Source organism: Oculina patagonica, chromosome 8 (assembly GCF_052425735.1).
Source record: "Oculina patagonica isolate OP01 chromosome 8, crgOcupat, whole genome shotgun sequence".
Classification (NCBI taxonomy): domain Eukaryota; kingdom Metazoa; phylum Cnidaria; class Anthozoa; order Scleractinia; family Oculinidae; genus Oculina; species Oculina patagonica.
In genome coordinates, this window is record NC_135765.1 from 32,941,846 (window position 1) to 32,964,810 (window position 22,965).

The window sequence follows — 22,965 nt, forward strand, 5'->3', positions numbered from 1 at the left end:
TAATCTAAGAAAATAGAAAACTCAATCTATCGGACTACGTGGACAACAATAGTAACTGTTGCAAACTCTGTTGCGCTTAAGACATTGCAAATATTAGTTTTTAGTTTTTAATTAAGTATTTTAAATATTTTTAGCTTAGCATTATTAATAGTATTTTAGGTATTTTAATTGTGTCCCTAATTAGTCCATAAGGGCTAAACACACAGACACGGTAATAAAGTTTTTATGTTATCTTATCTTATCTTATGTTCTTGTTGGCTGCCCCTGAAAACTGTAGAACCAATTATAAACTTAATTAAACTAAAGTTAAGGGGAAAGGGAGGTATGCTGGGTAACTGTTGTTAGATGGTGATCTTTATAAGCTATATAGGAAGTTATGGGAATTATGTTTTTCTCGGATTATACTTACCCCTGAATTTTTCTGGTACATATCCTGTCCGTGGATATCTCGCGCCATCCCGAAATCTGTCACTTTACACGTCAGATTTTCACCCAACAGAATATTTCTGGCTGCTAAGTCGCGGTGAATAATCTATAAATCATAAATATAAAAGGTGAAAATGCACGATGCACGCACATTTCCAAAAATTTAAGGTGGCTCTGAAACCGCTCCGGAGAATTTTTTAACTTGATCATTACTTAATAACAAAAAATGGGGGTCACCGAGCTTCACGGTTTTTGAGTTATAATTAAGGGTGTATTTAACAGGTTACACTGTTGCTGCGGTAACCAGTGACTTCATGAAAATGACCAGAACTTGCTTAGCAATGATTGGACATTTGTTTGAGATCATTATTGTAGCAGCAACTGATGAAGATTTGTAGCACTGATCCATCAAAGTATAAGAGCTGGAAAGAGCTGGAAACCGTTGTGAGCCTCCTTAAGTGAAAACCGCCTAATTTGCAACAGGTTATAAGTGCCACTAGACGAAAACCCCAAGTCTTACAAACCGGGATTCAATGGCCGCTCACCTTCACGGAGCTCAGATATGCCATTCCATCTGCTATCTCCCATGCAAACTTCATCAGCTGTCGTGACGTCAAATTTCTTTTCGGGAGGTGCTCTATGTCGTAGTAGTTGTCTTTTAATCCGCGTTTCTTTCTTAAGAAACCAAGCAAGTCTCCATAAGGTGCAAATTCTGTTATTACGCACAGAGGCTCTGAGACAAAAATGTTCATCAAATTGATATCAGAAGATATCTCGTTAACGGCGACAACACGGTGTCAAAGGAGCATCTGCTATAGTTCTAAAGCTAGTAAATGACATTCCTATACCTGAATTAATCTTCCTTAAAACTTGGACAGTAAAGTTTTTAAAAGCTAAACTAGTGTGCAGCACTTGTACAGCTTTCAGGTATACAACCTGATTTAGACCCGCACGCGTTTCTTCTGACTATCGTGGACTTCATGCCGGCTATAATTGCCGATTATATATGTAAACATTCATACCTGATTTAGTGATGCAAGCCAGCAGTTCTATCACGTGTTTATGTGGTGCGAGTCCTTTCATCACCTGAAGTTCGGATAGCAAGTCTTTGCGGTGAGACTCATTCGCATCTTCTGAAAATGAAACAGCAAATGAAATTACGAAACAATGTAACTGTTCCCAATTCATGGGAAACTGGAAAAACGAGGGTTTTTTCAAGTCTCGAGCAAAAATAACAGTTTCCAGGAACACAGATGAATTTAGCTTACCTTTCAAAGTTTTCACTGCGACCATAATCCATCCTCCGAGTTTACTGACATTTAGCGCGCAGCCCTTCTTAACAAGTCCAAACTCCCCATGGCCGATGGTTCTTTTAATCTTAAGCCTGTCCCGTGAGATTTCCCACTTCGGGGTTGGTGGAACGATGTATCTTGTCTCTGGTAGTGGGTTCCGTCTACCGCTGGGCGATTCACCAAGATGCGAATAGTGATTGCTGAACATTCCCAATCCTGATTTCAACTCTCCATTTTCTTTCCCAAGTTTGTCGATGAAACTAGTTTCTTTTACATTCTTACATAGTTTCGAACCAGGCTGCTCGTACAAATGATCGTATACCGAAGTGCTTCCTGGGACGTATTGTGTCAGAGGGTGCACAGGTCCTGTGCCTTTCTCGTCTTCAATGGAATGTCCGTGGTTAAAATGAACCTCTAAAATCTCTGTTATAGTTTCGTATTCATTTTCAGCCTGCAAAAGAATAGTAAGGTATGATTAAATGAAATAAAAGTAATCTTGTTAATTGAATCGATACAAAGAATGAATCGTAGTAATAGTAATAAAAACTCTCAATTAGGCGGAACATCTTGAAAAAACCCCGAAGCAAGGACAAGAAAACCAACAGCAAACTCAAACCAGATGTGACGCCTGGTCCTGACTCGTCCCCAGTCGACTCTTATGCGTAAATGAATCCATTCCCCCTCACGACGGACTTAAAAGAACACTGGGGACGAGTCAAATGCCTGGTACGGGTCACAAAAAGATGGGAGACGAGCGCTCTCACCAAATGCGCTGCCCACTCCTGCATCGCTAAGGAAGAATCTCCTAGAGTTAACTTTTTAAACTAAGAAATGAAGTTTCTACCTTTCTTTCTTGTAATTCTTCCATTGTAGATACCGAAGAAGTGTTGCCGAGCTCACTATCTCTGCAGAAAGAGCAAAAATTGAGTAAAATCATGGTCTCGAAAATAAGCGAAGAAAACGTGCAATAAAGTCTAAGAAAATCTACCGAGACATCTTAGTACAACGGTGATTAAAACCCTTCGCGATAATTAAATTTTTCACTCAAGATTTGAACGATATTCTTCTTGAAAGAAATATTTTTCGCGCAAACTTCTCACTTTTTGTGATTCAGGTCAGGTCATGCACGTTCAGTTGAAAGTGAAACAAACAAATATTAAAAGAACTTGCTACACTTACTTCTCGAGTTGTGTTGACCTTTTACATCCACATCCCTTTTTACAACAGCGCGCAACGATTACTGAAAACATAAATTACAATTTTATGAGACAGACAGACAAAACTTGACAAATATACTGTAATTTATTTGCATTTAACGGACTGACACAGAATGATAATGATATCGGACAAATTTCTCTAATCGACCGTTTTCTTTTTCCTGTCTGCTGGCCGACTTATCAAACGCTACCAGTTGTTCAGTGGATATAAATTAAAGCGTGATGAACATAAAAAAGTAGATATTAAGACGCTATACCCCCACTCCTCCTCCCACACCCTAATAGATTGGTCGATTTCTCAGCATTTTGATAGTTTTTTTTTGTCGGTACCCATTTTAACACTTGAAGGGGAAAAGGAATCAGTAGAGTGAAATGATAAAATGTCTTCCCTACATGATAAGTCTAGAGAGTAAGTACAAAGCTCAAACTATTGTAATTGACCGTCAGATCTCGAGACCTAAACACTGTAGATTATTGCGCCTACAGTAAATTTATATTGATAAATAATGTAATTGTCACATATTTGATCGACTTACACTTCTGCGTGGCTTTCCAAACCATGAATACAGTAGCTGGTACTGCAAACGCCAGTATCACAATCCACAGCGGAGCAAGGTAAGCGAAACTGCTTTTCCTGCTTTCCCTTGTGGAGCCTGTTTCCACTTCTTGAAGACAACAAAATTTATAAATTGATGAACACTGACAGGGACGCTGAAGCTCAAGGTTTTTCCAATGTTATCGGTCTTAAGGTGGTGGCAAACGTGTCCATGCCACGCAAACTGGGAAACGTTTGTTGCGGACACAAATTGTTTCTGGCAAAAATCAGAAACAATTTTTGTGTCTCGGACACAAATTTTGTGCCCGCAACAAATGTTAGGCGCGCGTGCTAACGGGGAAACATTTGTCTCCGCAACAACGTGTCCGCAACATTGTGTCCTCGTTTGCCATCAACTTAAGTAATATCCGCCAGTGATCTACAGTGCTTGTCACCACTATGAAATTTAACCATGTGAAAATGCCATGAAAAATTCATGGTATTTTAAGTGTATATTAAGAGTCTTTTAATAGTGTAGTAATGGAAAATTAACGGTCAAATCAATGGGAGTTTCATGGCCTTCTTGACCATGGTTTTAGGTGCCTTTCATGGCCATGACAAAACCATTATTTAGTTAAAAATCATGGTTTTTTTCATGCCATACTATTAATAGGTTTTCATTGCTATGAAACAACCATGATTTTTCAGGCCAGGAAAGGATGATCATTTCATGGTCTTTTCATGGTGCCATTTTGACAAGATTTTCATGGGTTTGGTTTTTAATGGCCCATGAAATTGCTGTGAAAGGCACCTAAAATAATGGCCATGATTTTTTTTAATGGTATTATCATGCCATTTTCATTTTTCATCCAGCCACACTCAGTGTGCCATGAAAATGCCATGAATAATATTTCTACTGCATTTTCATGGTGTTTCAACTTACAAATTTATAATATTCCATGTGATATAGTATATAAAATTTGACAATAAATTTGACAAGTTAACATCTCTGGGCTAGGCAAACAAGATTTAAGACCAGCTGAAATGTCAAGTTTCTGTTCATTGTTTATTTTTCTCAAATAAATTGCAGGTTTTCTGTAACATATAAAGACTATGTTTAACTTATTGACATCACACTCACAACGTTGTGAGTTTGGAGAGGACTAATATATTTGTAAATGCCATATCCCACAATTTTGTGGGATAAAATACACATTCAAAATTCATGTATCACTTATGACTGTGAACTGTTTTCACTTAGCTCTTTTGGTGTCACAGTTCGAATGCCTCTTAATTACCTAAGACAAAACAAGAAAGGAAAATGTGGTTAAAATCAGTTCTTTATGAACATGTACAATGTATTCAGCTGACCTCTTCTTCCAGCCGACTGCTTCATATATTAGCCAAGAATTCAAGAAAGAAACAAGATTGAAAATTGGGTCATAAAATAACAGCAAACTGCTTAATAGATCATGCAATAAAACCGGCCATAACTGGCCGGTGGGATCACACTGATCACGAAGCAGATTGCAGTTATACAAAAGAAATTATGGAAATATCTCATTTCAAGAAACTTAAGTGATTCTTTCTACTTACTTTGTCCAGGACAGATACAAGTTATCTTGCTTTGTATCCAGAGGATCTTCTCGTGAAAGTCCTGCTTTTGACCAGACGAATGAACGCGGGCAACGGTTCTTACAACGTTGCATCATGGGATAGATAAACTCGTTTCCAGGGCCTCTCTCAACGTTAAAATCCAAGATGGCGGCTCATGTGGTCGAGTTGCACAAGATAAACTCAGCTATATTATTTATTTTTGAGGCCTTTTGCGGGATAAAAAGTATCCAGGAATGAGTTTTGTAATTACGCTAGGTAACCCCAAGTCACTACGTATCCTATAAAGATTGAAAATTATGAACTTTTGTTGTGTGAAAGATAAAATGCTGCAGTTCGAATTCAGAAGCTCTACATTCGACCTTGAAGTTAAAGTAACGGAACAACTCTGTATCTTGAACATTCCAAAAGGTAAACTAATTGCTTTTTAGTTGTATATAATATTACATGTATCACCCAGAAATATAATGTAGTCTTTCTGTGCTTTGTACTGTTGATTGTTTAATATTAACTATCATTTGCAAAATAAAATTTAAAAAAATGAAAATAAAAAATAATTAAACATATTCAACACACTTACTATCTGTACTATGTGGCTACAAGGCTTTTCAGGATTTTTTCAGGGTCATGAAAATCCAAGTTATAGTGAAAAGACCATGAAAAATCAGAATCTTGCTTTCACTGTTTTTTCATGGTGCAATATCCAAAGAAGTCTTTTTCATGGTATGTGAAATTGCCATGAAAATTAATTTCTGTACAGTTTCAAGACATTTTAAGGGTGGACAATATATTTCACTGAATTTTCATGGTGTACAGAAAAACACAAGTCTACACCATGAATTTCACAAATGCAGTTTTCATGGTCGTGAAAATAAAGATAACTACCTTTTCATGGTTATTTCACAACTTTTTAACAAAAGTTGATTTCATAGTGCACGTGACACGTACCTTGTGTAACAGTTGGGAACTCTGTCAGGGACACTTCAGTACCAACAGTGGAAGTTACTTCTGAAAAATGACATGATAATAACGACAGCACTTTGTCAGTGTCACTTTGACAGTTTAAGGTCCATTTACTTACTTACGTATACCTTTTTTTTTTCTCGAGAACATCATTGAATGATTTAACGAATTCGTTATAGAAACAAATTGAGCCAATGTAAAAAAATACTTGTTTTACTACAACAGTAGTTTGAAAGAAAACCTGTTGCTCTGCTAGAATCTTTCAATTTGTTTTTTTATACCTTTAGAAAAAGACCTACCTTGGGTATACGTGATGACAGGAGACTCAGTTGAAGCAAGAGTATGTAAAGTGACTGCAGTACTAGTCCCCATTGTTGAGCTTACTTCTATAAAGCAATGAATAATCAAGATTCAGAAAACGTATATTGCGCTGGCGGGCTTACTCTGGCTAGGAATTGTAATGTTCATGTTAGCTCCGGAAGTATTACAACCGGATATCCAGAATTTATGTATCGCTAGGAATTGCGGGTAGTGTTTCTCTCTCCCACCAACATGGCGCCCATGTGACTAAGTCTGCATTAAACTAGTGTTTATCTTCATGTATCTTATGCATCTGTTGTCAATATTCGGAAAGAACTTTACAAATGGCGACGAAGATGGGATCGCTTTAATCGGAGAGGAAAATCTTCGGTTTTAAAGCACCGAATTGACAAAGAAAACCTACCGATCGACTGTGTTTTTTGTCTGCTAGTTCTTCATCTACCGAATCAGTTCCACCGTCTTTCGCAACATCACCGTCCTCTGCGACATCTTCTTCTACCATGGCCGCAGCGATCAACCTACCGACCTTTCCTGAATTTGAGCTTCAACCGAGGGACACAGCACCTACCCGTTTTGAGAAGTATGTCAAGCGTTTGAATAACATGTTCAAAGCGATGAACATTACCAAGGCGTCCCAACAGAATGTTGGAGAGGAAACTTGCGATGTTTTCGAAACTCTTACCGTACCAGATCCAACCGAAGGAAATGACGAGTACAAAATCGCCGTCAAAGCGCTCACCGACTACTTCGAACCTCAGAAGTGTGTTGATCACCATGTTTATGTCTTTCGTCAGGAAACGCAGAAGTCCGGAGAAAATATCACCGAGTTTTACACCCGTCTTCAACTACTGGCACGAAAATGTGAGTTCGCCGATACTGACCTAGAAGTAAAGCGGCAAATAATCCAAGGTACCTCATCAATTCGTCTTAGGCGCAAAGCGATCGAGCAAAACCTCGACTTAGAAAACCTGCTCAAGTCTGCTCGGGCAATGGAAACCGCGGACGGACAAACCAGTGAAATGCAAAAACAGGAATCGCATTGGGTTGGCGATAGTCGTAGCAAAACAACCGATGGTCTGAATAAAGAGAGCTCCGACCGCCCACCAAGATCTGGTTCTCGCAATACTAAGTGCGGTTTATGCGGTGGAAATTATCCACATCAAGGAAACTGCCCAGCTCAAGGAAAACGATGCCTGAACTGCGAAAAACTTAATCATTTTGCTAAGGTTTGCCGAAGTAAACCTATTCGCTCTAAACCTACCCGACCGAGAAAACCCTCCGGGGGCAGACAACAAAGGCATCGCGCAAGGTTTGTGGATATAGAAGACCCCTCTGGTGGCGAAATCTCAACCCCAGCAGGTGCTGAGAGTGACAACAGTGAAGAATATACCTTTGAAATTGGCACACAGGAACCCCAAACCGCCAAACCTATCTTTCAAGTCAGGATTATGGACACACCCATCTGTATAATGGCAGATTCTGGGGCAGCAGTAAACATCTTAAGCAAAAGGGACTTTGACACTCTGAAACCAAAACCACAGCTGACTAATACCAATGTCAAGGTGTATCCATACATGTCTGCCAAACCTCTAGACCTCTGTGGTAAGCTCAAGGCCAACGTTGTCAGTGATCACTGCTCATCGGAAGAAACATTCTTTGTTGCAGAAGGCTCATCAGGCTCCATACTCAGCTGGATGACATCACAGAAGTTAAACCTAATCAAAGCTGTAAGCACGGTTGAGCACCCCCCTAAAGATTTACCTCCCGGTGTCCCAGACTTCCTCAAGGACTTCCCTAGTCTAATGAATGGAATGGGTGAATACAAAGGTGAACCAGTACGCATTCACGTAGATGAATCTGTCAGACCAGTCGCGCAGCCGCATCGTCGCATTCCGTTCCACGTCAGAAAGCAAGTAAAGAAAAGCTGAGAAACCTTGAGAAGGATGGTATCATTGAGCGTGCCGAAGGCCCAACACCTTGGGTGTCACCGATTGTGGTTGTACCAAAGCCACCAAAGCCAAATGAAATTAGAATCTGTGTTGACATGCGCTCGCTCAATAAAGCCATTATCAGGGAGCGGCACATCATTCCCACCATCGATGATGTAGTGGCTGACCTTAATGGGTGCAAAGTATTCAGCAAAATTGATCTTAACCAAGGATACCACCAGATCCCACTCCACCCTGACTCCAGGCCGCTAACCACCTTCTCCACCCGCGTCGGACTGTTTCGCTTCAGGCGCCTCAACTTCGGTATCTCATGCGCAACAGAAATATTCCAGAAGAAAGTGAGTGATGCAATCCAAGGCATACCCTGTGTAAAGAATATCAGCGATGACATCTATGTTGGCGGTATTGACAAGGACACTCACGACCAGCATCTACGGCAAGTATTCCGCCAACTCCATGAGAATGGACTAACCATCAATTTACCTAAGTGTCAGTTCCGTGTTCCAACCATGCTCTTCTTCGGCCATGTATTCTCTGAAAAGGGCATGTCACCTGACCCAAGAAAAGTCGAAGCACTTCAAAGCGTCGCCCCACCAACTAATGTATCAGAAGTGCGAAGCCTCCTCAGCTCTGCCGCGTTCTGCTCAAGGTTCATTAAGGACTTTGCTCTGATAACCAGGCCTCTCAGGCAGCTGACATGTGACGGCATCAAGTGGCAGTGGACACAAGAGGAACAGTCTTCCTTTGAAAGTCTCCAAGCAGCATTATCTACCAAGACGACACTGGGATACTTTAACCCCAAGAAACCAACTTCCATCTTTGTTGATGGTAGTCCTGTTGGTCTAGGTGCGGTTTTGACCCAAAAAGATGAGTCGACCAAAGAAGTGACACCACTGCACTACGCCAGTTGCCCGCTAACTCCCACTCAAGCGAGGTATCCGCAAATCGACCGGGAAGCCTATCGATCTACTGGGCCATAAAACGCTTCCATCTGTTCGTTTATGGTAAGGAGTTCAAGGTCATCACCGACCACAAGCCCCTCGTGGCTCTGTTCAACAACCCGTCTTCCAAACCGTCAGCCAGGATTGAACGCTGGCTTATGGAGCTACAACAATACCGCTTCACTGTGGAGTACCGCCCTGGTGCTTCAAACCCAGCCGACTATGCTTCGAGACACCCAGTTGGAGATCCAGAGTCTCACAACTATGAAGTAGAGTCTGAGGAACACATTTCTTTTGTCACAAAGAATTGCTGTACCAAAAGCAGTCACACTGTCTGAGATAGAATCTGCTACTGCAAAGGATCCAGCGCTTCAAGCTGTCATGTCTGCCGTCAAATCTGGCTGCTGGCGCAAAGCTCCACCTGGTGTATCGCTATCTGAACTGTCACGCTACGAACAAGTGAAGGAGCAGTAAACTTGCACAGACACCGTCTTGCTGAAATCTGATCGCCTTGTAGTACCCGCTGCATTGCAAGAACGAATCATTGACATTGCTCATGAAGGTCATCTGGGCATAGTTAAGACGAAAGCCCTCCTGAGAGAGAAAGTGTGGTTTCCTTGCATGGATAAGATGGTGGAAACGAAGGTTATGGCTTGTTTACCGTGTCAAGTTGTTACCCCCATTTACACTAGGGAACCGCTTCAAATGTCTATATTACCTGACAACCCGTTTGATGAAGTGAGCATTGACTTTGCGCATGTGGATGGTGAGACCCTGCTCCTGTTGGTTGATGACTATTCAAGATTTCCGTTTGTAGAACCAGTGTCATCTACGTCTGCCAGTGCCGTTATACCCAAGCTAGATCAGTTGTTTGCTACATTTGGAACTCTCAGTGTAGTCAAGTCAGATAATGGTCCACCCTTCAATGGAGAAGAATTTGCCAAGTTTGCCCATGTTCTTGGTTTTAGACATCGCAAGGTCACCCCGCTTTGGCCGAGAGCTAACGGGGAAGTCGAGAGGTTCGTGAAAACCTTAAAGAAATGCATCAAGGCTGCCAAAGCAGAAGGGAGAAATTGGAGAAAGGAGCTGCAAGTAATTTTGCGCAATTACCGCACAACGCCCCATGCAACGACTGGCGTTGCTCCTGCTGTATTGCTGTTCAAACGTCCTGTTCGTAACAAGCTACCCCAAGCAAACCACGCAGACCCTGTAGCTGAGATCGTCCGCGAACGTGACTCCTCACAAAAGTCCAAGATCAAAGCTCATGCTGACAGCAAAGCCTATGTTAAACCCTGTACTATCTCTCCTGGTGAAACTGTGCTAGTTAAGAGACCATTTTCTGTATCAAAGGGCAGATCCGTTTACGATCCTACCCCCATGACTGTTGTGAGCAAGAAGGGCAGTATGATTACAGCTGAAAGTGAAAACCATACAGTTACAAGGAATTCTTCATTCTTTAACAGTCTGAAGCAATCAGCCACCAACCATGACAATGCCGAGTCTCGGGGTAGTGGTTCCAGCTCTCCAATTGACAAAGGGTGCATACAAGAGCCGCCGCCCGTGGCCCCAACTGTAAATGCTCCGGAACCTGTGCGGCAGAAGGTTGTGACAATTCCTCATGACCAAACTGGCCTGCCGAGCTCAAGTAATACCGTTCCTGTTCCAGAGAGTCAGACTCATGCCTCCCATCCAGAGAATCAGCTACCATTGCGCAGATCTACCAGGAAGCGAACCCCCCGGAAGATTCTAGACTTATAGTTTGAGTTTAAGTTAGAACTGTACACCACAACGGTGTAACTGTTGAACTGAAAGCCTTTGCTTTTGGATATAACATTTGTTTCCGTTTGACTTTGATTAGTGTCGAGAAGTTAAGACCTGTGAACAGTCACCGAGTCAATTCGATTTGTCTTATGGCTGTATACTTTAATCGTTGTTTTATTTATTGTATAGAGAGTTTCCAACTAGAAGGAAGGAGATGTGATGTTCATGTTAGCTCCGGAAGTATTACAACCGGATATCCAGAATTTATGTATCGCTAGGAATTGTGGGTAGTGTTCTTCTCTCCCATCAACATGGCGTCCATGTGACTAAGTCTGCATTAAACTAGTGTTTATCTTCATGTATCTTATGCATCTGTTGTCAATATTCGGAAAGAACTTTACAGGAATTTGCGCAGATTCCTTTATCTTAAAACATAACACAGTAAGAGCAACAGCAACTAAAATAATTCGCAAATCGGATATGAAACAGATGCAATTCTTCCAAGCTTGGCAGGCTTAATTCATCTTTTCTCTCCACGTTCCTAATATTTCATTTTGCTCTTTGTTTACACACACGTATATAGTGGTTGATTTACTTTGTGATTAAGTTCATTTCTACGACAGTGAAATAAAAGTTAATCAAAACATATGATTAGTTACCTTGGGGAACTTGTCCAGTTCTAAATTGTCTCTCCAACACAGGAGAACTTTTACCGTATTTGTTCCAAGCCGACACAGCAGCTGTGTAGTTTTGGTCCCAGTCAAGCTCCAAAGTATAATTCGCCTCTGTTGTGTTCCAGGAGTCTAACCTCCCCTTGTGATGTGAGCTATTCACGGTAGCTGTAAATACCCAGATGTATAATGTATAGATCCTGATAGGGCTTTCACCGTCGTATGGTATCGTCCATTGTAGCGAGCACTGTTTTCCATCAACGGCAATGTTTGTTATTGAAGGTGCATCTGGTGGTCCTAGAACAAAGACAGGGAAAATATATGGGAATATTTTTTTTTGAGTCGGCAAAACACATTATGAACACATATATCCAAATCAAAAACCATCAAGGGACCCTTGAGAATACAATGATTATTTTACAGGAAAATGGCTTATTAGTAAGATCAATTGCAACTGATGAAAAATGGGATATGATTTTCCGGCCGTCTTTAATCACTTTATATATGAAGCCATTTTACTCATTTAATACAGCGAAAAACATACGTCAAAAGTAGAGTGCAAAGACCGGGGAAACAAGTTTCAGACTATTTACAACTGTATAAAGATATGGGACAAAATTACAACCCAAACAGTTTGGCCGGTTTGGGTTTTTCAAATTGCAAACTCACTCACCAAAATTTTAAAACTACCTCCTTAATCAAATTGAAAATATAAGGAGACAAGTAGTATAATATTTAACTAACACAAGCAACAGGAATTTATAACTGATACCTGCTAGAAGAGTTCTTGCACTGATGTTAGCTGATCCTCCGTAACCGACTTCATTTCTTGCCTGTATCACCACAATGTAAGTCCTGTTTCTTTTTAAATTCTCAACAACTAATGATGTTCTCGTTATTTTTCTATATTTTCGTACTTGTTTGAGGGTAGTACCATCCATTACTTTTATTCTGTAGTCCAATATTCTGATGCTGTTTTTTTCAACTGGAGAGTTCCAGCTTATATTTAACGATAGTATACTTGACACAGCTGTTATATAGGGTGGGTCTGGCGGATCTGTAAAGAAAAATGAGCGAATAAACGTATGAAGACTGACTGACTGACTGACTGAGTGGTTGACGTACTGACTGACTGACTGTCAGACTGAATGACTGACTGACTAAGTGACTGACTGACTAAGTGATTGACTTACTTACTGACTGACTTACTTATTGACTGACTGATTGACAGACAGACAGACAGACAGACAGACAGACTGACTGACAGACCGACCGACCGACCGACCGACCGACCGACAGACCGACCGACCGACCGACCGACCGACCGACCGACCGACCGACCGACCGACCGACCGACTGACTGAATGACTGACTGACTGATCAAATGAGATTTATCCTTTACCTGCTTCAAGGGTTGTAACGCTGATATTTGCTGACTCTCCATAACCGATAACGTTTCTCGCTCGTACTATAAATATGTAGGTTCTGTTTTGCTGCAAATTGTGAAGCGTAAAATAATTGACATTTATTCCGCTTTGTTGCTGTAGGATACTTTTGTTCACATAAAGTAATGTTATCCTGTAATCCAATACGGGGCTACCACCATTGTCACGTGATGAGTTCCACGTGACATTCAATGCCAGCACGTTCGGCGTGAATTTGTCTATTACAGGCGGCCCAGGTGGATCTTAAATATAAAGAGAAAAATATACTTTATCATATACGCAGCCAAAAGAGGTTGATCAATGTACATTGTAGAGCAATGCTGCTTATTCCTAAGTAATCTCCTTAGTAAACTGAGAAATACAAACAAAAAACTACCATCTTTATTAAACGATTTTACACCATTGGTGACCATTCCTTCTCTTTGCTTAGTTGTTTTTTTTTTGTATACTGATTTTAAATGAGAACCATGTAATTCAAGCCCCGTCCACACCGACCCGGGTAAATATAAAAACGGAGAAATTTGAAAACGCCGCGTAAAATGTTTTTCGTCAACATACTAACCCGGGTAATTTGAAAATGATACGCTTCATTGGTGGGCGTTTTTGAAAACCCCCGACCGAAAACGCTTTTCAGTTTGGACGGTTGGCCTAACCCAGGAAAAAAGATGCTTTTTCAAATTTACCCGGGTCAGTGTGGACGGTTGGCCTCAGTTATATCATCAATTTGGTGAAAGTGGCTCAGAAAACTTAGCACCCAATTTAAACTCTTATAGTACGCAGAAACGCCCGCGTTATACCAACTTTATCCATAACTTACAAAGTTGCTCTATTGTAATGTGATACCAGACTGTTCCTTTGCTGTTTGTAGCATTACACGAGTACAATCTAAAGTCGTCTGCAGTTTTTGGTACCAGCGTCAATGTGCTTACGTCATGCGTAGATTTAACACCATTCGAGATCGGTCGGCCATCTTTGAACCAAGTGAAATTTGCCAAAGGATTTGCGTCTACTGTGCACTTTATAGTCGTCACGTGACCAATCCATGACTTTACAAGAGCATTTGAGGAAGCAGTTTTGTTGATATGGGGTCTATCTAAATAAACGTAAAGCGAAAGTTTTTTTGGAATGAGCTGGAGCAAAAATACTCTAAACATTGCAAGCTACAGTTTTTGAAAGTAAACCAACTTTTTGGCGGTGCAAAGTCAATCTTTCCCCGTTTAAGCTAGGGTTGAGCTCTATATATTGTTACGTTTAGAACAACATCTAACTAAAGCTACACCGATGCTAATTATATTGAGCTAGGTACATCCCATGTTTAGCCAGGTTGGGGGCTTGTTTTTATGAACGTTCCATTAAAAACAAAACCGCTTTGTCCGCAAGGCTGCAAACAAGGTGTTGACCATTGTACGAGAAAGGAATCAAAGCAGCTACCCGTTGGTAAAAAGGACGAGAAGCTGTTTCCTTTGCACAGTAATTTACTTACATCGTAAAACTCTAACCAAGACGCTGTGAGACACGGTCCCAGCTAGATTTGTGGCTGTGCAGACATAGATTCCAGCATCTTTAAGTTCGATATTAGGAATTCGAAATGTTGTCGTTGTGTTGCTGCTTTGCAAGATTTTACCATCTTTCATCCATGATACGGTCGGCTTAGGGTCGCCACCAGCATCACATTGTAATGTTAAATTATCTCCATCTTCGACATCTACAGTGGCATTTGACCGATTGGTGATGGTTGGTGTTTCTAAAAAATAAATCAGATGAGGATTTTAAAACAATCGTTATGATTTCTTTCCATACTGGGCGCAAACTAAAGAAATAAGAATAGCGAATTGCATTTTATCTATTGTCGACAATCGCATTGGGGTCAATTATTTTGAAAGTTACAGTTATTCAAAAAGACAAACAAAATTTATCCACTACCGCTCTGGCCACTTCATTTAAATCTTGAAGGAGCATGGATAGCGCATTTTGTAAAATGGAGTTTAGATTTTTCAGGTTTGTCATTTGCCATCCGTCCACTCGATGTCATTCATAAAAATCCATTTTACCCAGCACTGAACCATCCCTGTTCCTCTTTAATTTAGTATTGCCTCATTGGCGTTTTTAATACTTTTAATAAACTTTCATTTTGTGGTTCCCTTTGCTGTGGATATAATTTTATACACCGCCAAAAATATCTGGTAACACATCATGATGTAGATTCCATAGGCTATTGTTAATTAGCAACCTGGCGAGAGTAGTTAAAAAAGGTCATCGGCAAAACGTTATCTAAATGACGGCACACTTACCATAAAGGGTGAGTTTTATTGGACCACTTTCTCTATTTTCGCCACTAAGGTCCGCTTTACAACCATAAGTGATGAGTTCGTCTGATGTTGTCACATTTCTTAAGATGAACACTAACTTGCATCCGTGTTGAGTGATATTTCCAGTCCAATTAGCCCTGGATTTTATGGAATCAGGAAGTCCAGGATTATACAGCCAATTATTCCCTTTTGCGACTGTGATGTATTTGGATTCTATATGGTCGTTGTCTGTTTGTCCCCATATGAATTGATCAAAGTATTTCCAGTCGTCTGGGTTGCCAAATGTGAACTCCCATTGAAACATGGCATCCGAGCCAAGTCGTGCATATACTTTGCTTGGAGGTTCCCTTGTAAACTTTGTATTATCGTCCACTGAAAGAAAAAAAAACAGCCGCTAGTTATTAAAAACTCTGAAAATGCAAACAAATCTTCCATGAGCAGAAAATCAAGCTTATGGGGACGGGGTGTCCCAGAGGTCTAAATTTTGAGTCATAGCACTGAAGTCGTTTCGGAGGCTTAGTCCATGCACTGTTTACAATTCAATTTTATCTGCAGCTTCTTGCGAGTGTTAAATAGTAAGTCATATACAGAAGTAGTTGTTAAAGAATTATTTCCTCAGATTTCTTTTATGGAAGGAAGATAATTAGATAATGCGCCTCATTCAACAATTGGGAACAATTTGTTTTTTATGTTAAATTAAGACAACTTACAGCCAAAGGTGAAGCTGAAAAGCAGGAAAAAACAGGACGCAAAAACTGTCGCTACTAAAAGGAATGACATCACTCTCTTATCGTCTCGTGGAAAACAAATTATTTCAGTCTATAAAGGGAGAAAGAAACAAACTGAAGTAAGCATACACTTAGTTTACCAGTTATATTTAAAGGGCAGCTCTGCCAGTGCCTGTGTTGCTCTTCAGTTGTGAAAATATCATGCTCTTGCTGGGAATATCCTTTCGGGGGAGGGTGGGGGGGGGGGGGAGATAGCAAGTCTTCCCCGCAATCTAGAGATGGTTTTAGAATACATGCATGCATGTTCATTCTTTACTCCTTACCCTCGCAGACTGGAAGCTCTGAGAAAAAAAAAAATGGGATTATATAGAAGGCGCAGATAAGTACGCGCAGTTATTTTTCCCGCTCGCTTCGAAGTAGGCACTCGTTGTAGAGTTGGTAAGGTGGTTAATGTCTAAGCCATGCGTAGGGTAAACACTTTTTTGTTTATTTAAGTTTCTTAAGCACATTGTGTAACTAATCGGCCATTCTTAACAAGGGGCTTTTCTTCTTATAAAAACGACAAAACAGGCAACGCTTGTGATCCATTAGCGAATAAAGTAGTTTCGCTAATGTCGTGCCAAGACTTAAAAGTCATACTACCAATAAACTTACTTCAATTGATAATTTTGTCTCTTTACAACATACTGGGCAACTAATTAACTGCATCTGAGTACCAAGTGACTAAAGTATGTTCATAGCCAAAATTAAGTTTTAAAAAGAGGAAAGAACTTTAATAAATAAAGAGAAACCGCAACACCTAATAAAAACTACAACATATAATAAACTACGTATTGTATACGTAGAGTGCACGTGCAGCTCCAGTATGCAGCAATCACCAAAATAAAATTCACGGTTTCGGTTCACGAAATCGTGATGAAACTCGCGTGCGCTGGTCACAGTTTTCACTGCTAAATGTCACCCAACTGTCACGATATATTTGACAGAAATATGGCTTTATCCCCCGTTATCGCATTGGCTGCATGATGAATCGAACTATCAGCGCATAAAGATTTTCATAGCCAACTACCTTGACGACATTTTGATTGTCACGTATGAAATAAAAATTGCATATTGTCAAGGAAGAGGATTGAATTCAAGCTTTGAAAGTCAGATTTATGATTTCGTTTCTTAATGTATATTTTTATCTTCACTTGTCGGAGTTTCGCTGATCTTAATCTAAGGCAAAGCATGCGGCTTGTATCCCGATTCCCTCTCAATGAATCCCTAGAAACCTGCCTTCACACACCCTACTAGTAAACCTTTTTATATATCCTCTTGTCGTAAAGGAGCCGAACTTATAATTGAAAACGTGGATGTATTTTTCTTTACTCTTTAATGAACGGTGCAATTCCAACGCTTTCGATTTAAAGAATAAGAGTTAAAAATAAGTTGTGAAAATTCTGTCCATTTGGACATGAACAGTTTACATTCTACTTCATCAGGATATTTTGCTAACTTTCTATGTCAGTTGAAACTCTCGAGAATTCGGGCTTTGATGACTTTTGCGCGCTCAGTACAATCATTTTGTTTGAAGGATGACTCATGCAGAATATCTAACAGACACTTCTGAAATACAAAGAAAGAAAATCGTTTCAATAACCGAGTTGCGATTATAGCGAAATCAGGACAATTGTAGAAGTACAAGTTTGTTATTGGGAAAAAAGAGAGTTTTTTTTACAGAACTTTGTGATGCTTAATTTTTAAAAGGTTGCGTGATTTTAGGAAACATTAACTCTCAGTTAAGTTTATAAGAGTAGCGTGGCATGATTTGTTAAGGCGGTTAACCTGGCTAACGAGTTCGTAAGCATTATTCTTAAGAACAGTAGCCATGGTAACAGAAAATTCAATATGTCTATTATAGACAGTCAGGCATACTTTAACAACGCGGAAAACAATTGCAATAGAAAAAAAAAGAAACCTTGCATGTGTACGATGATCAATACTCCAGGCCCCGCTCTTCCGCTCGCTTCGCTTACGTATAAATCCCACTCGCTTCGCTCGCGGAAACCCCACTCGGGAGCCTGTTCGCAGGCTACAGTGCAAGAAAAAATAGCATAAATTAAAATAATAATTAAAAAAATAGTTTAATAGCTCGCTTTATTCTTATAGCGTGACGAACTCAGTGAATCTACTATTCATTTTTAGTATTTTTTTCTGTTGATTTAAGAATCGAAGGCAAATTGACGAAGTTAAACTTTAAGTAAATCGCTGGAAACTGTAATACGTTGGTTTTATCAATTAATTCTACAATGTTTGGTTGGCCTCCTCTGGTTTGTCAGTTTAATTTGTTATCATATTTTTCTAGATATTATTGGTTACTTAAATTCATCAGTCGCTCACGAATGATAGTTTTTTGTCACACGTGTTTAGACGGCTGGTTCGAATTCTACACGCAAATTAATTAGAATTTGGCCAAAGAACTATACCTTACACTCCTTACACTCCTTGTGTTAAATTTCGACTTAGGAAAAGTGAGAAAAATAGAATTTGCATACCTCCTCTAAATCAGCGCTTCTCTTCACCCTAGCTAACTGCTCCGTGCAACACAACGCCAAAGCTCAATTGAGCTCTTAAGAGTCACAATCTGAGAGTCGAACTTTGTTCGACCACGCCCCGTGCCGCTGATTGGATCTGGGTTATCCAACAACTGTCAAACGTCGAGACCTACTTACGTGATAACAGACAAATGGCCTAAACGTTTATCGCTTTAAATTCTCGCCGTAAAAGTCTGACAACTGACAAACGGGCAAACGGGAAAAATGGCTCACATGATGAATGACAGAGCTTCCCAAAAAATTCAAACTGGACACAACTATCTACGACTATTCACCTAAAGAAGCTACCGAGTGGGCATGGACTTTTGTATAAGGAATATATAAGCGTGACTCGTGAAGATCAGGCAAGCAAAATAGAATATGAAAGTTAACACAAAATATAGAGACATGCCGCTACGAGCCTGCTAAAAAGTGAAATTTTTTAGTTGTGGTTACACATACCGAGGTAAATAGCATTCCCAAGGTAAATAACACCACGCTAAAATCGCCTCGGGAATTACGTTACCGAGCTGTTTGCGGTCACACACCAATAAATGCAAATGCATTTTCCGAGGTCCGTCTTTTACTTGGCTAGTTTGAGCGCGAAATGCGAAAATGGAGAATTCGAGAGAGCTTGCTAGCATCGTATCGCTGTTGCTACTTATCCTGTTCCGACAGTCTTCCACTGCTTTGTTATGTAAGCATTTTATACAGCGAAGAATAAGAAGACGGAGGCTTCATTGGCGCTGATTTGTACTCCGTTGGCATAAATGCCTACTACTTGATTGCGCAGCGAAATAATTATACATGTGCACGCACGCGCTCCCAGAAGCGTTTGGGTTCTTCAACGTCCACAGATGTGGTTTCAGCAGCTACTGAACAACCGAGCACTGAGTCATTGGTGGAAAGAAAACTTTAGAGTTTTCAGAGCAACCTTCGAGTACATTTGCCATGATTCTAAAAGGTCTAAAAGGAGCATGTTTTTGCCGCGTTATCTCCAGAGGTATTTAAAATGTAAACTTCACGCCATTTCAATTAAAATTCTTTCGTTGTTTTTATCTGCTTATCTTAAAGTTTGTCTCATGATTGGTCATTTCATCTTGGGGTACTTGAAAAACCTTGCTATTTACCTTGGTAAATGTCTTGGGGGATTCTTTTGTTCTTTTTGATGTATCCATGGAGATTAACCGTGGTAAATTTACCTTGGGAAATGGCGGTCACACACGATTTATCTCTTTACCAAGGTAAATAAGCCTTTTACCACGGTAAAAGGGCCATGTGTAACCACAACTACGAGCCTGCCGCTACGAGCCTGCCGCTACGAGCCTGCTAAAAAGTGAAATTGATAATAAATGGCCATTGCAGATCATTAAATTCACCAGCTGTTTAATATAAAAGCCCGTCACGGTTTTACAACGATCGTTTAGATTAAATACGACGCTCTTGACTTTTGACCCATTGTCAGCCGTAATCTGCACCGATCGCACCGTGCGACAGAACGCTTAATTTTCTGAGCGACTTTTTTTACGTGCAGAACGTGAGGGGAAAAGTAAATCGGCTTAATCAGAACGCAGGTAAATTGGTTACAAATACAGCTTTAAAAGAAAACACTCAGTTAAAGTCGTCAACAAGTCTAGATCTCTTCATTTTGATTAGAAACACAATTAAGGAAACAAAGTCTAATAACCAAAAGTTAAAAAAAAAAAAAAAAAAAAAAAAAACGAACTAGCCAATATATATTTATATGTAGCAACAGGAATACATTATCATATACATTTTAATAAGATTTTTTTTTAATTGTCTTTTTCCTTTTTTATGTACATTATATTTCTCAGCATTTTTGTGTGTTCTGAAAGGTACAAAGTGCTCGCTCTTGCATCTGAACTTACACCACCCAAGCACGTGATCAATCGTGTGCGCACTCGACTCACATGCACGCACGAGTTCAAAACAGTTTCCAGACGAGAAGTTTTCTTCCGCAATACTTTTTAGCTGTGAAAACACCGTAGTGGAACAACAAACGCGCGAAATTTACACCAGTGTGTAATTAATTTTGATCACGTGAACCAAACACTGTTTTTACGTGACTCGTAGTTGCTAAATGCGAACGCATGCGCATCAAAGGGCTATGTCTGTGAATTGGACTGTTTTTCATCAAGGAAAGCTAAGGCATACGTGATCAACGAAGATCATGCATCCACGCTACTCTTTAGATAGTCGGTCTAGATTTGGGGATAAGCTAAAAAAAAGTTCTGTCGTGAGCCCCTGTTGAATTTCGACATCCTCTCTTGATTTAAATGATAACTGAAAACACTCCTGCTGAAAAGTAACATGCCAATAAAAATAGACAAAATCTTTCTAAAAAGCATAAAAAAGGAAAAACAACACCAAAAACATGAAACAGATTAATATAATTTAGCCCAGGGTTTAGTTAGCGCACACAGTATTTGACTTCCATACTAATGCTGCACACCTCAAACCATTTAAGTAAGAGATAAATACCGAGAACGGAGCTATTAATCCATATACATCCCGTGGGCCTACGGCCCTCGGGATGTATATGGATTAATACCGACGTTCGAGGTATTTATCTGACTTATTTTATGATATTATTCATGAGGGATCATTATATAAAGCCCTTTTCCAGCAGGACAATAGCTGTTTAATTAGAGGTATTTTGGCTCCGACCGTAAAAAACATAGTCTTTCTTTTGTTTTATTGTTGCCATTGTGCGGCTTTCTCAGAATGTCCTGTTCGTGCGATTTTCACGATTTCGCGACCCACTGTGACTTGTCAAGCGGCTTATTTGAATAACACAAGGCTGTTTTGATGTTTTGATGATTTGTTTTTCTCTGTGTGATGTTCACAACAAACGGGTTAGTGTGTTTTGTACAGTGTTCGTAACGTACGAAGAAAAACCTCCAGAGAAACGGCAAGGTCATTTTACGAAGAGTTGAACCAGCGACAGGAACATGGTTACTGTGACTCAAGCTTCCCAGCGAAACCGAATTCCAGATAAGTTGTTAGGAAACGTTTAGGAATGCCATGTTTTCAAGAATGAGACGCGCGTTGTTGTATTCAAACAAGATAATCAAGCAGAAGAAATTTTCAACTGAGGCAATTTGCAGCTACAAATTTAACTGAACTGAGCAAATCGCTTATGTCGATTTTGTTTTTTCGTGAATTTTATATTTCCAAAATGAATTTAGAAACAGAAGAAGGCTTTTTAAATTTCAAAAGACTTTAAATTTTAGGAAAATTAAACCTAAGAAATGTTTGGGCTGCCTATACGGTGAAATTGTTTTGTATTAGGTTGCTTTCAAAACTTAATCGTTGGAAATGTAAAGTTTAATTTGTCCAGACAAGGGTTTGATTTGGTCAGGAAAAGATTAGTCGTAGCCTAGAATATTAATGAGAGGTTTAACAAATTATACAGAAACATCCCTCGTTTGAGGTCTTTATTTGTATAAATCTCCGAAAGATGGGATTTATACAGATAAATCCCTGAAATGAGGGATTTATACAGATAAATCCCTCATTAATAATCATAAATTCAATTCATAAGCCCCGCTCTTCCCTGCTACATTATCAAGCCCTCCCCGGACTTTCAGATAGTTAATATTCATTAGGGTTGTAAGTTAAATAAAGGTTGTTGAATAACAAAAGAAAATGTGTCAATCATGAAATAACCACTCTTAGTTACTATGAAACTTAAGGGCAACCTGACAAAATGTACGAAGGGGAGTAACCTGCGATAGACTAGCATCCTATCCCGCATAGGACATTTTTCTGTTCGCTGTTGGAAGCCAACGTTGCTACAGACGCCATATGTAATATATAGCAGAATCGCAAAAAATGTGTGAATTCTCGCAGTTGGAGGTGAATCTCATCTTGATTGACAATTTCAGCGTAATCACAGCTTGCATTCTATTTGGTTTTTATTTTATTTTTTAACAGAGAAAGATAACAGTTGTACCAGTAAGCGGGATAGCTGAATAATAACGGATTATACTGATCAGTGTACAGTTCTAAAAATCATTTAAAACAATGTTTAAATCTGTTTATCGTTCACTTTGGTTCATTTCACACAGCGAAGTCACTGCGGCACGGCGTGAAGCCGCGATTGTAAGTTTTTTCTGGAAAACAACGCGTGAAAAATTTAATTTGAGGATTGATTCGATAGTAGTTATATCAATTGTTCGCTATGTCAGTTTTCA

General features: G+C 39.8%; 2 protein-coding genes and 1 long non-coding RNA gene across 3 annotated transcripts; 1 reads left to right on the top strand and 2 right to left on the bottom strand.

Moving 5' to 3' along the window:
* Positions 1 to 238: 238 nt before the first annotated feature.
* Positions 239 to 18,753, bottom strand: LOC144664317 (uncharacterized). Its single transcript, XM_078525419.1, has 18 exons — positions 18,710 to 18,753; positions 16,155 to 16,263; positions 15,427 to 15,816; positions 14,619 to 14,879; positions 13,953 to 14,228; positions 13,093 to 13,377; positions 12,463 to 12,747; positions 11,679 to 11,987; positions 6,347 to 6,433; positions 6,033 to 6,092; positions 3,472 to 3,600; positions 2,898 to 2,958; positions 2,563 to 2,623; positions 1,695 to 2,169; positions 1,449 to 1,559; positions 972 to 1,159; positions 410 to 532; positions 239 to 271 (listed from the first exon to the last, which is right to left on the bottom strand). The coding sequence occupies exons 2-18, from the start codon at positions 16,222 to 16,224 to the stop codon at positions 239 to 241; spliced, it is 3,204 nt and encodes a 1,067-aa protein (XP_078381545.1). The 5' UTR covers positions 16,225 to 16,263; positions 18,710 to 18,753.
* On the bottom strand, positions 4,518 to 6,029 carry LOC144662109 (uncharacterized). The gene is made up of 2 exons (XR_013572395.1): positions 5,067 to 6,029; positions 4,518 to 4,768 (listed from the first exon to the last, which is right to left on the bottom strand). It is a non-coding gene; the product is annotated as an uncharacterized LOC144662109 (long non-coding RNA).
* LOC144663312 (uncharacterized) lies at positions 7,279 to 8,296 on the top strand. The gene has a single exon (XM_078524209.1). The coding sequence runs from the start codon at positions 7,358 to 7,360 to the stop codon at positions 8,294 to 8,296; it is 939 nt and encodes a 312-aa protein (XP_078380335.1). The 5' UTR covers positions 7,279 to 7,357.
* Positions 18,754 to 22,965: the final 4,212 nt, after the last annotated feature.